Here is a 17843-nt window from a genome sequence, read left to right on the forward strand (position 1 = left end):
CGTTTCATATTATTTTTTTTTTTTTTTAATACTCTTTCCTCCCTGTGGGCACTAAGAGGGCGTCAAATAGCAGGTCCATTATGGGTTCGGCCAAGTCCACAATGGGGTGACCGGGTGGTGAAGGATGGGGCCCGACATATCCGAACGGACCACCCCCCCGAAAAATCCTGGGGATGATACATTTAAAGCAGTGATGAGCCATCTTTTCTGACTTCGGGCTGCCGGGAAACTTCACAGACTTCCAGTGGGTCGTACACATTTTCCTTACGGAGTTGCAGGCTCTAGCCTGACGAATACCAACATACTTCATAATTGGAATGCACTAGGTCAGGGGTGGCCAACAGTTTTTGCCTCCGGGCCGAATTGGAAAGAAAAATTTTTTCATGAGCCGAACCAGAGGCTGCCCTAGGAAGATTTTGAGGTGGTGCCAGATATTGTGGTGTCACCCCGTACAGACTGAATTATAGATAGAGATTACAGATACATTTTTCACATTATCATGCTTTATCAACGTTCTACACTGTGCGAGATTTGTAATGGAGAGTTAACTCTAAACGCATGGTGAGTTGTTGACTTTTTTTTTAGACGTCAAAATTTTTCACCGAGCTATTCGGACTTCAGTAGCTAATATTGAAAGATTAATCGCGGGCCACATAAATTTATTAGACGGGCATTCTGTTGGCCATGCCTGCACTAGATACAGTACTAAACATATTTTAATGATATGCAAACTAGTAATATGTATAAAGTTAATATAAAAGTGTGATATGTAGTAATATGTAGTTTATTGTGTAGTATAAGTAGTAATATGTAGTTTATTCTAATGTTTTCACTAGTCAAATTTAATTTCAATGTTCTTCGGAGATCAGCTTTGTTGGGGTTGCATAAAGACGCGAGACAGAAAACAGGAAAATAAAATTACGTTTTCAAAGCCTAAGGATCGCACATTAAGATCTCGCGACCCTCTGTTCTCACGACTGATTTAAACTATTTTGAACTTTTCATTTAATCTGAGAAAATATACCAAGTAGCTGTTATACGGTATTTATAATACTGTTGCAATATTTAAAGTTTATTTCATATTCCATATACCCTAATTGGTTAAGATGAAAATGAACTTATTTTGACAAGGACGTAAAGACAGGGATTTTGGGATTTGACCCCTGGGAAGAATTTTAAAAAAACGTTATACTTATTAGGTACTGACTATTAAAATAGACTTATATGAACAAATTTGTCTGCCACTAATACCACTAAAAAATTAATGTAGACAATGTCTTAATCCTGTTCCTCAGCATTGGGAACAATAATGTATTTTTCACGATATCCTTCCCTCTCAAGGAACACCTAATTAATGGACGGTCCCATTTCTGACTTCTACAAAACAGTTTAGTAATACACTTGGTAACATTTGAAATCAATCAGAAACTATTACATAAATGATATCAATGATAGCATGTATGAAATAATTTTTGGACAGTTTAAAATGACACACTATATCATTTGTAGTCATTTCATCTGTTGCTATCAAGTGATATCACGCTCTGTCATTTGGCCACTTGAAACTGTCCAAAATCTTTTCAATTGATATCCTGCAAGATTGATAAAATGGTACTTTTAGTAGAGATCTTTGAACTTTACTTCTAGAATGTACATAATTTAGATTTTACTGTATTAGTTTATAATACTGTAAATACAAGAATTTTTCTTGGTGGACATTTTTCGGTATAAGCAATTTTCCTGATGAGCATACATGACAATGGGTAGGTTTTTCATGTTTTTTTTTGTTTGTTTGTTTTCTTCTGGTTAGGGTTCTTTTTATTGGCCAGCTCTGTATCGCTTAATTAAAATTTCGTATTTCAATTTATGGCATTCACTTTATAAGAAACAATATAGCTCTCTTTAGAACAGTTCTCTTAGCGATGGTTTTCCAGGTGTAAATTAGATTAGAAAAGCGGGGGTCTACCATATGTACTGTACTGTATTTGGTTTTAAATTTATGCTAATCCTTCCGAGTATATACTATTTGGTCTATCACAAAAAAAATTTATTCTTTTCAATTTTTACAAGAATTTTAAGTAAATTTAATACGTATATTAAAAAAGTGCTTAAATAAACATTTTCGCTCATCCGCTAAAGAAAGTTGTTATAAAACTGTTAAATTCATTATAGGCCTATGGATATATGAGAATATGCTTTAAAAAATTTTAAATTATTGCAATGAAATATTCAGGTAAATTTTATACATTTTTAAAATATTACGAAGTGAAGTAAATTAACCATAAATCAGTTTCAAAAATATTATTAAATTTTAATTTTTTTAAATTTTTATAAAAAGACAAATTAAGTTTTAAAAATTGACATCTATCACGATTCAAACATTTAAATAATTTTATATAATATTTTATTTATAATATTGCAAAAAGTAATGTTTATAACTCAACATATTAGTGTCATTTAGATGATTAAATTAATTTTAAAAAATCGCGTGGAGATTGAAAACGAGATTACGAAATCGCGTTTGTTATCGTCTGCAGAAGTAAGAATTTGAATAATGTCGAGAAGAAACAAGGAAGCCAACAAAGCTAAACAGATGAAATTAGAAGAAAATAACTCGGATGGAAGCGAAGAAGAATGTCCCGTGAATGAATCCACTCCGAATAAAAAGAAAAGAGCATGTTTAGGCGGAGACGATTCTATAATTCAGAAGAATTTCAGTCAGGAAATGACTAAACTTTTGGAAAGTTTCAACTCCGATGTTAGTAAATGTCTCATGGCCAAACGAAAACGTCTCGAACAATATACTCAGGTTAATATAACAAAATTTCAATTATTAAAATTCTAGATTTGTTTAATATAGCTAAATGAACTTTAATTTCCCACTAAATTTTGTATGCTACAAACATTTATAATTTGAAATGACAAGAAAATAATGATGTTGATTATTCGAATACAGGATTCGATACGTGCTACCACTCGACGTGTTTTGGAAGCCACAAAAATACAAACCTGTGAAAGGAAAAAGTTACTTGACGAGTTTCGTAAACAGTTGAGTGCATTTATTCAACAAGCTGAAACTGAATTAGATAAGGCTAAAGAATCTGAGGACAAACTTCAGGTATTCCTTTTTTTTTTTAATTTTTAACAATAACATCATTTTTTTTAAAATTAAATTTATTTTTATTCCACCAGAAATTGATTCAACAGCAACAGAGATTTCAGTTGCAAGTCAGAGGATCGCAAAGCAAACGGTTAAAAACTTTGAAACTTTTAGGAGAAGAATTCTTTAAAGTAAGTTACGTTATTTCTTTGGATTATTCTCGTGGATAACTTGATTTAAACTTTAATATAAATTCCGCGTAAACTGATAAATACAATTGCTGGAAGTATATTTACGCTGGAGAAGGATGAATAGTTTTATTTGAATCTCACATGTAATGCCATTGTTTATCACTCTATGCAAGTGATATTCGATTGAACCCATTTTCTCCTTATTCGTATCTTTTTCAGCGGCAAAATACTTTGAGTAGTTATTGATTGTCTTTTTTTTTTATCATTGAAGTAGTGTTAACAATAATTTCATGTAGGTTAAATTTTATTTTAAATACTGAAAATCAAATTGATAAATTTATAGACTGTGTTTTTTTTTATAAATTAATAGGATAATGTGTATAAATATATTTAAGTACATATTGAAATGTATANAGTTAGAAAACAAATGACTTTTAAGTTTAACAAATTTAGATTTTTACAGCTATGGTGAGAAATGTTTAAAATTTACAACAACCCTGTCACGTCCTTTGAGGTATACTGGTGATGTGACAAAAGAGGCATTTGACATTAACCGGTATCGGCACCCCTTGGAATTTGGCATGCATGCACTCACTGCACAAACCTACCAAGACTGTCTCTGATTCCATCCATGAGCCACTGGTAGGGAGCAATTTTAACTAGGTGGATTGTTTTAATATTTAAAAAGTGTGGGTAGCCAGACTAGAGGTGATACTTCCTCTAGGTCGGCAACGGTTTAATAAAAACCGCCCACTTGTCAGGGAATGACTGGCTTGAGGTTACTATCCCGTAAAGACAGGACACACTTTATCAGGACGGTCAAGGAGGTGGATGGATCGTCGGTAAGGCATTGGCAATACTTGAATATATGACTCCAAGTAAGCAACAAAAACAAAATTTTAATAATCCATTTAAACTAAGTACATACAGGAACATTAGGTTCAACTATGTTAGTTATACCTTTCGTGATGTACCGAGAGAGAGTTTCATGCTTAGCGATCATATCTCTGAGCGAGTTTGATTTTGTATTTGGTGAGAATTTTCTTTTCTATTTCAGTAAGGTGCGGCGATTGTTGGGTCTTCGGGTTGGATTCCGTCGGCTATATTGATGTCGATCTGGGTTAGCTCGAACGGGAGTTGATCGATGCGCAGTTGGTTGAGCAATTCCTCCAACCCCGATTTCGGATAGTACCCCCCTATATATATTAGGGGTCAAATGATTTCAGTTACCAATCGCACCTTTCAGTGATGACTTTTTTGTGACTCAGATTGAGAATCCGGTGAGAAAGGAAGTAACTTCCGTCAAAAGAAGGATGAGCATCCGTTCAAAGATTCTGATATGATCTGGTACGGGGGGTTTACAAGAAAATTTGATGTGGCTGGGCCTGCTATTCGGACCCTCACAAAAGTAAAGACTATTTTATGTATGTTTCTTCACAAAACAATATATTTATTTATAATTTTCTTTAAAAGTATATTCATACAATTGAATATTTTGTACCAGGTATGTATAATTGTATATCCGTCACACGTTTTATTTTAACAAGTAAGTTTTTATAATTTTATTTTTAATTTTAGCCCTTATGTTATGGCTAGTGATTTAGAATGTAATTGCGATACTGAAAATTTATTTTTAAAAAGTTTTGGCTCAAGACCATATAATGAAAAAGAAAACATTATTAAAAGAGAAAGACTAATGCCTAAATTAAATATAAATACGTCAACAAAAAAATTTGTTCGACATTTTCACGATAAAATTTATGAAGACATAAAATGGCTTTGTGGATGCATAAAAATGCAAAAATTGTTCTGTTGGCCTTGCCTACTATTTTCAAATAAAATTAGTGTGTGGAATAAGAATGGCTTTGACAATTTAAATAATTTGAGTAAAGCTGGCAAAAAACATGAAAATCGTAAATCTCACATCGATTCTTTCGTAAAATTGAAGCAATTTGGAAATCAAAATGGAATAGAATTTAAATTAGTATACAACATAAAATAAATATTGAAAATTATAACAAGATAGTTATGGCTAATAGATATATTCTATTTTAATTAGTAGATGTTATCAAAGCAAGAATTATCATTTAGAGGACATAGAGAATCTATTAAATCTAATATAACAGAATTAATTATATTGAACTTGCTTATTTATTAAGTGCATTAGATAATCTATTAATTAAAAATACATTTAGAGAAGTCTACAGTTTTTACTGGCTTATCGAACAAACGAATACAAATGGGACCCTAGACCAGGGATGGCCAACAGTTTTTGCCCCCAGGCTGGATTGGAAAGAAAACTTTTTCCACAGGCCGAACCAGAGGTTGCCCTAGGAAGATTTTGAGGTGGTGCGAGATCTCATTGTGGTGTCACCCCGTAGAGACTGAATTGTAGAGAGAGATTACAGACACATTTTTCACATTATCATGCTTTATCAACATTCTATGCTGTGCAAGATTTGTAATGGAGAGTTAACTCTAAACACATGGTGAGTTGTTGTTGACTTTTTTTTAAGTGTCAGAATTTTTCATCGAGCTATTTGAAAGATTGATCGTGAGCCACATAAATTCATTAAACGGACCGGATCTGGCCTGTGGGCCGTATGTTGGCCATGCCTGCCCTAGACCATCACTGACTGATTGCCCCTGGAAGTTGGCTTCTTACAGGAACACAGCTTCCCTATCATCAAATGTCATGGCACGCCACTGTTATCTACTATTAATAACTGTATTTATACAATACTTATAGCTGTTATTGGATAGCTTAAAATAAATTAGTTTAAAAAAATTATATTATTATTATTAAAATAACTATTGGTAATTAAATTAAAGTTATAAACAATTAAATTATTTTGAATATTGTAATATAAATTTCAGTACAATTTATTTAATCTCAATTAAGCATAACAATAAATTTGTATTATAAGACTTTTTTGACATTTTTCAATGGTATGTACAAAAAAGTTTATATTAAATATTACAGATATTTAAGATTTGTAATAAAATTAATTTTGTTTTTAAATTCTAAAAATCATGTCATTGACATTTATATAAATTGAGTAAATTAATTATACTGATTTCATTTGACCATAAAGCAATTTCTTAATAGATTACCTCAGTAATATAGCCTGTAGTCTGTACAAATATTTCAAAATCACGATTAGAAACTTCATGTCGATCAATATAAAAATCAGTCAATGTAACATTTCGAGCAGGTCCTTCTCCATCAGCAATAAAAACAGGTTTATTTGTCCCCATTTGAAATGTTCCACCTTTAATAAAACTCATCTCTTCAAAATTCACATTGTTTGAAGTTTGAACATCATCTAAAACATTATCTGTGTCTTTTTTTCGAGAAGGTAATGAACAACCACAATCACTTTTCTCTTCTTTAATACAATGATCATTTCCATTGCAATACCAGAATTCAAGTAAAAACAAAAAAGATATGAAAACTAATGACAGCATATTCATATTTGCAGTTACTGTTGCTATTATTATTGAGATGATATCAAACACTTGCTTAAGATATTCTCTCTCCTATAGAATAAATAAAATGAAATAAAATAAATCCAGTGCTGAGAGAGTAAACTAGAAAGAAGCAAAAGAATAAAAAAGATAAAGTTAACAATTGTCATTTTTATTGTTACTTATAAGAAATAAAATACTTTCTTTATTTTATTAGAAATCAGTCAAACATTCATAAAAAATGTGTGAATATAGGATTTTTTGAAAGGAAATTAAAACTTATAATAATAATTAAAGCAATGAAGATTGTTATCTGTGAAGTTATTTTCAGTACAAATTCCAGTAAATATAAAATATTTTAAAAATTTCCTGAGGAAGAAGTACCATAACTATTTATCATGTAACCACCTTCAAAATAATTCAAATGCAGAAGAATTTAACCATCAATATTAGAAAAATATTAACAAATTTTCTAAAATTGTTAGTGAAAGTTGTTCTCTGTTCAAATTACTATGAAAGTATCTCTATATTATAATTATACAGTGCTGTTCAAATCTTATATCATGTTAGATTTTGAAGTTTTTCTTATGTTTAAACCAATTTCAGTTAGAAAAATCTAAATTTGGCAACATTATTATAAACAAACAACAACACTAAAATCCAATACATTATAAAACTACAACCAATGCTGTGTCTTCAAGCTAGATAACAGCCTTTATCTAGCCCGAAGACATAGCATTGGTTTGTAGTTTTAACAATATTATATACCATTTTGTTTGAAATTTGAAAGGAAATTAAAACTCCACTTATTTTATTTTATGGTAATGTTTCCTTATAATTGATTTTTAATTATTTTTAGATTTTCAGAATTATTAATATTGAATTATTTATCCTTTTCTTGATGAGCAGACTTTATTTTCAGGTATGGAGTGAACGAGTCTTTTGAGACATTCAACTGAAATCATTTAATGGTCAGTTCCCTTTTGTTAGTGGGATGTTACCCCATTACATTGACATACCCAAAAGAATGTCAATGGACATTTATGCCATAAATTCTTAATACGGTTTAAATTTGGGAATTGGACAAGCCAATCCAATTGATGGATACTTTAACATAAAAGTCTTAATTGTATGTATGGTATGTAAAGTATTTAATTTGTTTAATTAATGGATACCTTCCTTCTGGAACCACCACGTAATGATTTTGACTGATGGTAGGAAACATTGTCATCCACTAAGACAAAATCTCCATCAGGAAACAAATCTTGAGCACTTAATCACACTTCCTTGTTCAGTACTTTGCAGTATTTCAGGACATTCATCATCCCTTAAATAATGTGCAGCTTTCTAATGCCATTTGCAGCCATACAAGACCATAACATTACTGATGGGTACTATATTGTAGGGACTGTGCACCTGAGTTGAATTACTTCCCAGGTACCTTCTGACACAGACAGACCCAAAATTGGCTGCAATTGAGATGGTTGAGTTGTCACTGAAAAGTACTTTTTCCCATTGCTGGAGAGATCAATGGTGATGTTTCATGCAGACTAACCTTCAGTTTTCTTAACTTCCAACAGCAATTTTTTATTTTGTTTTTTTCAGTTTAAACTCAAGTAATCTGACTTGAGAAATGTGCAGTGTACTGTATTCAGGGATGTAACTAGCTTTTCATATCATCTGTGCAAAGATTTTATTTCTGGTCCCTCCTTTTTTGGAAAAAAAATAAGCAAATACTATAGAAATGATCAGTTAATTTTTAACTTTAACAAATAAACTTTATGGAATCAGAATTCAGACATCAAAAATTTAATACACGAAAATTAAAATATAATACTGATCATTTTATAATATTCCATTTCAGGGTCTCTTCCTGGTTTTTGACAAAGTTATCCTTCAGAATTTTATCATCCATTGCTGGTGAACCTGGAGTGATGAGACCACTATTTATGAGTGATACTCTCTGTAGTTTTATGTCTCATGACTATTTTTTTAATTGTAGAATGGCTGAAACCTATAGCTAATTAATATACTGGAAGTTTTCAATAGACACTGACATATACAAAAAACATCTTCCTTACTTCCTCTAGCAACTTTTGTTCTGAATTACAAACATTTTTTATCTCTGAGGTTGAAAATGTTTGTAATTCAGATTAAAAGTTAGTAAGTAAGGTGTTTTTGTGTGTGTCAGTGTAGGCTGAAATCTATCCTATACAATATCTGTCAAGATCAGTGGTGCCCAAACTTTCAATTGGTGGGTGAAATTGTGCATACATCATAGTCCACAAATATTAATTCTTTGCCTTTATGTCCTTAATATTTCAATTTTGTTTTTATATTGTCCACATAGACCTTGTTTATAAATAAGACTTACTATATTGGTGTAGTTTTGAATTAGCAAATGGAGGAATTAACAAAAGTCAAAGAAATAAAACAAAAGTATCTTTATTTTTACAAGTGAAAATAAAGATACTTTTGTTTTATTTTTTGACTAAGACTTCCTTCCTTTGCTAATTCAAAACTATACCAGTATAATATGTCCTATTTATAAACAAGGTCTACACAGATATATGAAAACAAAAAAGGGCCACAAATATTTTGTATATTCCATATACACTAAAAATAGGCCTACTTCTACCATTTATAAGTGATCTATCAAATATGTTTACATTTGCAGGCTGGATTAACATATGCTGTGGGTTGGATTTGGCATAAGGACTAAAGTTTGGGTACCACTGGTCTAGATAATAATCATTCAAGGTGGAGACAACAATGTAATACTTTTGCTCAAACTAAAATTTGCCAAATAAATAAAGGCAAAACAAACCAATATCCAGCACAAAAATGTACAACAGCTAATGTTTTTGCCTATTTGTTTTGCCTTTAGTTATTAAGTGTAACCAGTTTTATAAGATGGTTCAAAAATTTGCCTTTCATTTTACTTAGAACCCCATACTATATTGAAAAGATTCCCAGCATTTGACTATCTCTCCCTTATATACTCTACTAAGTTCCCACCAGAGAAACATTCATACATTGTGGCCATTGTGAATTAGTGTATGATTGGTTGCTTTCTTTTGTTTCAATTATACAAACCATGTTTGTTTATGCAAACTTATTAAATAACTCAAAGGTTTTAAAAGATAATTAAATTCCATAAAAAAATATAAAATCTAAATAAAATTACAAATAAAATAATAAATAAAAGCATACTGCATTTAACTTAAAAGAATGCATTTAAAACAAAAATCTCAACATTTTTGTAACTGGTGCAAGACTTTTAAACAGCACTATTTCTTATATTTAAAATTTATAATATATTTGCTATTTAAAAATATATTTATAAATATATAGCAAATATATTTTATAATATTTCAAAATTATTTAGTCATAATTTTCTCCAAAAGAAATCTTTTAAACTTTTTAAGCAGGAAAATTGGTTTTTAAGAAAAACTAATTTACAATATTGTAATGAAATTTAACACAAAATGAATAATGACAGAATATCAGGGATGAAAATTATTAAGAATAAGAAAAATTATTAAGAAAAATGACAGAATATCAAGGATGTTATCAAATAAATTTAAATAGGAATTTAATCATAGAGCAAATAAATCTGAATGATGAAAAAGTTTATAAATTCACTTGAAAAAATTAAAAACATAAAATGTATGCACAAAACAAGATAATATTCAGAAAGCTATAATTTTCAAAATAAAAAATATAGAAAAAAAGACAATAAATTATATCAATTGAATTATTTTTGTTGTCTTGAGGCAAAGAACAATTTTAATGCCAATAGACAGTAGTTATTTCTTGTTTTAATGAAAAATATAAATGTTTAACTGATAAAAAAAAAAGATAATGAAAAATTATTAATTTAAAAATAAAAGATAAAGTGATATTGTAGATTGTTTAGTATCAAAACTTGAAACAAAATTTTGGAAAGCACAGTTTCATTTCTTCATCTTCATATTTTTTTAATCTCTACAATCATCTCAGCTGGTTTAAAAATATATTGAAAATGGAATTATTTCTATAGAATCCATTGATATTTTTTCAATCATTTTTAAATACATATTAAGTTGCAATATTACAAGAATGGTGATAAGGAAATAACCTCCAAAACATTAAGAAATAAACTTTTGGTCAAATTAAATTTATTTAAACATTTAAGTTTTGGTACTTTGTAAGTAGCAATGATATTATATAGTGATGTTGAAGTATAAATAATAAATTTAATAATTAAGTTTTTAAAAATTGTTAAAATTCAATATATAAAATTATTATTATAGCCTAATGATTTTTTGGGCTGGATTATTTCAACAGAATTGATTTCAAATTAAAAAACCAAGAACATCGCTAAGTTTTTAGAAAAATATAAATTGCTTAATGGAGTAATAAATTTGTAAAATAAGACAGTTTATGAAAAAAGCAGCTTGTTTTGATCAAAATTTTAATATTTATACAAAAGGTAACTTTTGCCTAAGCATAAGAAATTTTAATTTCAATAATTATATATACAGTTGAACCTATCTTGAACCTCATGGGAATGAGGGAAAAATTCAAGACAAACAGGTTTCTACACAGTAAATAGTAATAGGTTTGGGTGTGATTGGAGGTATAGTATTTTATTAATACAACAGCAAGTACAATAGATACCTGTATCATGTATAAAATACTTTTGACATACCTTAACATAAAGTTTGTCAATAGTTTCTGATGCCTTTTTTCAACCAATACGATCAGGGCTGTGGAGTCGGAGTTGGAGTCGGTAGATTTTTACGCGACTTCCACAGCCCTGGCAGGGCTGTTGAGTCGGAGTTGGAGTCGGAGTCGTGGAGTTTTGGTGTTTTAGCCGGAGTCGGAGTCGAATGATAAGGAAGAGTCGGAGTTGGTAGATTGTTACGCGACTCCACAGCCCTGAATACGATGCAAGCCAAACTTGTAGTCAATCAGAGAAAAGCAGCATGTTTCTCAACTACAGTTTATACCAGTGGTTCTCAACCTTTCTGAGGCCAAGGATCACCATTCATATACTTTTTATTACACGAAGCATTAGCATCAATACATTCAAAAATTGATAAGCAATTCCATGTTTACTATTCTCAGGAAACAATGAAGCAATAAACTAATAAACTTTAATATATTGAATAAAATAAAAACATGGAATTGTCTACAAATATAATAATGGGAAATTTGAATAAAAACTTCAAAATCTTTTCTTTCGTGGAACACTCGAGGTACGTTTGCAAAACACCTGTGTTACATGGAACACTGGTTAATTTATTTATGTGGTTCTTAACCACATAAACCAGGGGTCGCCAAAGTGGTCAATATAACATTATTGGGGGGTCAATTATCAAGCTTAAGCTAAGGATAAGGGGGAGCAAGGATCAAGCTTATCCATCTCACTGATTGTCAGTTACAAAAATTATTATTAACATATACAGGTATACCTCGACTTACGTCATTTCGAGTTATGTCGTTCCCAATTATACGTCATTTGTCAAAAAAGTATATGGAAAAATAAAAATCAAGTTTAAGTAATTTTATTCGACTTTACGTCTGTCCGCCACAAATATTGAAGTCATAATATCACTAGAAAAGCGTTTAAAGCACATAAAATCATATTAAAATATATAGCTACATTTACAAGTATGTACTATATTTACAGTATATGCATTCGTAAATTTAGATGACTTTTTTCTGTACTATATTAAAAACTAAAATTTATTTGTTCATAAGCTTAAAATAATCCTTATTAACCATATATTATTAAAAATGCATTAATAAATAAAATATAGAACCGGTAATGGTAATTTATGGTTTAGCCTAGTGACACGTAGATTCGGAGACAAGTAAATTCGACTTATGTCACCTCTCCAGGAACCAATTACCGACGTAAGGCGAGGTATACCTGTATACAATAAATGAAAAAAATGCAAAATTAAAAGAAATGTATTAAAATAGTAAGTGCTTTTTTTGCTTGTAACCCAAACATTTTGGTGGGGGTCAATATGAGGTTCCGAAAACTTGTAGGGGGTCAACAATCAAAAAAGTTTGGCGACCACTGACAAACAAAATAAGGCAAAAAAAAAAACAGCTTATTTAGGAATATCTTAATAGCCAGATTTGTTTTAAATCTGGCTATTAAGATAATAATTATTATTCTATTCAATAATTACTTTCTTTTTTATTAAAATTATTTCCTATACTGCTTTCTGGTATAATTACAAAAACAATTTCCAAATTATTCAGTCAAAAATTACCATATTTTCTTGATTCTAAGATGCAATTTTTTAATCCACTTTTTACTTTTTCAAAATAAAGATGCATCCTAGAATCAATGGCATTCACAGTACAAAAGAATATTCAGATCAAATAATGCATTATCCATCATTAATAGATATTTTCAGCTATACTGTTCAACAGTCACATTAGGCTAATTCAAACAAGCTTTGCTGGTAATGAGCATTTAATTTAAACTTTTTAACATTTGCAAGATCTTTAAGTCAAACACTATGATGCAGTACTTAAAATGAGTAGTTATTGTATATACAGATTGCACATTTCTATCAATGCTTTTAGCAATTTTAATTCAATGTAAGTGAAAAAATATAAGATATTTAGTCATTCTTGGAGAATTGAAAAGATTAAAAGAAATTAAGTAGGTTGAAAGTTACAATCTATATAGAAATAAATACAAATGTTATTGAAGGTAAATAATTGCACTCATCTATCATTTTAAAATGATGTTATTTGATATATCTTTATGACAAACATTAATGCTTTAATAAATAATTTAATAAAAATACTATAAGTTATTTACTAAAATATATAATAACTGTTAGTTACATGTAATGAAATAATTTATTCTCTCTCTGGGATCATCCATTAATTACATGCATTGTTGAAGAGGGTAGGAGTCATGAAAAGTACATCATTGGTGAGGAAGAAGTCAATGGTTGTCTTCATGAACTATTTTTTTAATGGGATTAGTAACAAACATATTTCTTATAAATAAAGTGAGACCAATCATCCTCCTTTAGGGAGGATAGTCCTTTTATAAGTTCTGTCCTCCCTCGAAAAGTGTCCTCCTACATGTTATCCTTTTCGATATTTGAAGACTAATCTGTAAATCTCCATATTCAATCGATGCCAAGCCAATCTGTTGTATGTGATGTGTTTGTATTTAACGTGATGATTTATCAAGACTTGATACAGTGTGGAAAGATGTGATTGTGAGACGCATGCGCTCCGCACAAAAGACTTTGAGAGAGCACGCTGCATGAAACTGGCTTTGTTTACTTCTTACTGAAATATTACATAGCATATACATATGCAGTAGATATTATTAGTGTACTATTGTTGCAATGAATAAAATGTTTCTTTTATTACGATATTTTTTCCTTCAATTTATTTGTGTCCTCCTTTTCATTGTAAAATAGTTGGTCACCTTATTATAAACATACTTTTAGTACTAGTTATGTGAATAAACCATCAGTCAGAACATATTTGCATAACTTTTTAAAGTAATTTCTTCAATGTCAGATGATTCAATGTCAGATATTATACATGTAATTAAAGGGGAAGAGATTTGCCTAAACTGCATCATTATACACAAAGGACCGCAAAGGGTTCAAAATTTGCTAAAAAACTGTACATGTAATTTATGAATAGCCCTTTCAGGAATTCCCATTGTGCAATAGTTTTTCCTCTGTTTTCATGTGATTAAGCCGTTTATACAATTTTTACATTTCTCTCTGTTCACCATATCTTCATTAAAAATTTTATTTATTTATTTTTTAAATATTTAAATTTCACATTTTATAATATTCATTTATTCCATGAGTACATTTACAGTTGTACATTTTTCCAAAAGTTATACACATAACATATAAATGGATAACAATGCAGATTATTTAAATATTGCTAAATTCCTTCCTTCATTCCTTATTTGAAATTTCCGGCCACTTCCCTTTTCCTATGACACCATATTGCTATATTTATAACTTCACTATTAATTGTTAAATTAAGAGCTCCATTTTAATAAGACTAGAGTTTATAATACACAATTAGTAAAATAGGACAAAAACATAGGAAAGGTTTAAGGGCATATCCAGGAGGCATAAACTGCTGCTGCACCCCCATCATACCAAGGGAGATGCAACAGCAGCAAAAGTAAAAAAATTAAGAAAAAATACTCCATTTACAAGCTGTAAATAATTACCAATTTTTCACATAGGATGTCATTTTTTAATAATAATAAAATTTTAATCGAATTCATATTTAATCTGCCACGTCATTCATCCTAATGGCGATTTTCACTCAACAAAATTAAATTTGAAATGGGGGAAATTCATTATAAAAGTTGCAAAGTTTTGTATAAAAAAAAAGGGTAGAAGTTTATCCTTACTTCATGGGGCCTTTACCAAAAAAGGGAGGGAACTTTCAGAAAATGGTCAAATAAACAGTCCGAATAAAGTAAGAGTACAGCATCGGAGTGTTGAAAACATCGGATACCCACCACAGCATCGGAGTGTTAAAAAATAAGTTGAAAAGAACCGTAAAAATTAAGAATCTTTCAGATTGACGAAGAGAATACATTTATAGAAGCAAAATGAAGTGAGAATGCAAACCTTATAGGACAAGCATTGTTTTGAAAACACTGTACTAAACTTCAAGTTGCCAACTTCCTAGTGAAAATGCTAAATGCGCCGATAGTGTAAAATACACATCAGCGCAAAACTTTATCTCAAGATTATAAATGTGGAATGTTCATGTATTTCTGAACGTTAGGTCGGAACGAATCATTTTTTATTCGAAAACATAAGCAAATAACAGAATTGTGATAAAATTTCAAAGAAAACAAATTAATAAACAGCACCCATCCACATTTTTTTCGTTACCAACACGAGCGTCCCCTTTCGACAATTATCTTAATTTTAATAAAATTAATTTTGAGACTATCAGTTTTATTAAATAGAAATTGGAAACAATATATGCCATCGTTTCTCAATCTTTTTAAGCCCAAGGACCATTGAAATGTCCGAAAAAATTATACGGACCCTAAGTTATGTAGGCCCAATTTTTTTAACCTATGTGGGTTTCCCCCACCCTGTGGACACTAAGAGAGTCTCTTTTCAGCAAGCCCATTATGGGATCGACCAGCCCANACAAGAAAAGTATGATGTACAGGGGCAAGCCACTACTAATTTGAGGTGGAGAGCATATATTTTAAATTAAATAAATTAAAAAAATATGATTAAAAATCACATTGACATGTGTTCAATATTGCAGTAGTATATGTCTTGAGCAGTATATAAATGATTTTAATGGTCTTAAAGCTTGTGAAAGAAAACTAAACAGAATGAGGAAAAAAATTTCTCACCACTTCATCTAAGCAATAACACCATTATCTTGTTTAAGATGTTGTGTTCTTAGGACATTAGCTATTATAAATACTTTCAATTATTGATTATTATGAATGGACTTATACCATGTTCAACAAAAATGGCTCATATGTATTAATGATCAGTGCAATGAGCAATAAAATGTATTTATTTTTAAACGTTGAAATTTTTTAAAAGAACTGACATTTTTTTTCACATATTTCTGGAGCAATTCTGTATAAATATAAAACTTAAACAAAGATATATTCTGAATGTAAGATATAAAAATACATAACTTATTGGGCTGCAATTTGAAAAAATTGTAACCTATAAATTCCCACTATCATCCATCTGTTCATCCTTAATCTCAAGAATGGAGTTAGATAGATGAAAGCCAATACCAGATATAGAAATATTAAGGGCAGGAAGCCCCGATTAATTATAGTGTATACTGTATGAACTTCCAATACAGAAGTCATGTTATTTGAATTCAAAAATTTTCCCCTGAAAATAGTTAGTTAGATGACTGGCATGACTTTATGTTAGAACAATGATGAGTCAGTCCTTTAACTTAGAATTAAACTTTATTCTAATCTAAGACTATACATGCACTTCTTCACACATCCATAACTTGGCACACAACTGAAAACAGGTCTCTTCTTTTTTTGAGCAGTCTTGCACGGGTTGCCAGTTCATAGACAATTTGCTATATCGATACGTGCTTTAGTGTCATATAATTCTTTTTCCATAACACTTTATTGCTAACAAGAAAAGTATGATGTACAGGGGCAAGCCACTACTANTGTTTTTTTTTATAAATTAATAGGATAATGTGTATAAATATATTTAAGTACATATTGAAATGTATAGACAGATAATATTTTGTGTTTCATGCTATGATTTTATGTGATTGACAAAATTTTTAATTTAGGGCATCGAGGAACTCGAAAGTAAACATATTGATCAATATTCTGCTGTCCAGGCAGATTTAAGGAAAGAAATGGCATTATTACAGAAGAAGATTTTAATGGATACCCAGCAACAAGAAATGTTGAACGTTAGAAAAAATTTACAGAGTATGTTATTGTAAATTTAAAATATTTTATTTTATAACTTTAATTATTGTTTCATTAAGTTTGCTATTATTTAATATGAAAAGTATCTGTTACTTAACTATTTTTCTTTTATTTAAAATGAATACTTTTCTGTAAAAAAGTAATTCATTAATTTGATATACTGTAATTTTAGTTATCACATCCTTTATTGTTATTACGATTTGTTTCATAATAAATTTATACAATATATTCCTATTTCTTATTATTATTAATTTGCGTAAGTTCAAATATATAAATTGCTCATAGTTCACTAAAATGTTACATTTATCATTTATATTATAGACTACCTTTTACCTAAATCTGAGTTTTAATTTTTTTTCGAAACATAAATGACATTACCTGGAAATTTCAAAAATATAAATATTTACAGAAAAATAGTTTCAATAACCCCAGTACCTCTTTGTAAACTACGTTTGTGTTACTGCCTTTCGGGGCTAAGACATTTTAAGCCTTAATCGTTTCCTTCTCCTTTCCGCGGGGGAATTTCCTAAAATCTTTTCTTAGTGTGAATTTTCATTGCGTACCTTACTAAAGCGCAGTTAAAAACAAAAAAATCGCATCTAAAATAGTACAG

The 17843-nt window shown here is 29.8% G+C and overlaps 1 protein-coding gene across 1 annotated transcript; it reads left to right on the forward strand.

Moving 5' to 3' along the window:
• The first annotated feature begins 2481 nt into the window (after nt 1–2481).
• LOC111642208 (synaptonemal complex protein 3-like) lies at nt 2482–17319 on the forward strand. The gene is made up of 4 exons (XM_023388504.1): nt 2482–2809; nt 2957–3118; nt 3193–3291; nt 17086–17319. The coding sequence occupies exons 1-4, from the start codon at nt 2555–2557 to the stop codon at nt 17242–17244; spliced, it is 675 nt and encodes a 224-aa protein (XP_023244272.1). The 5' UTR covers nt 2482–2554; the 3' UTR covers nt 17245–17319.
• The last annotated feature ends 524 nt before the right edge of the window (nt 17320–17843 follow it).

Source organism: Centruroides sculpturatus, unplaced genomic scaffold, assembly GCF_000671375.1.
Source record: "Centruroides sculpturatus isolate CEXI.00-Female unplaced genomic scaffold, Cexi_2.0 scaffold1613, whole genome shotgun sequence".
NCBI lineage: Eukaryota > Metazoa > Arthropoda > Arachnida > Scorpiones > Buthidae > Centruroides > Centruroides sculpturatus.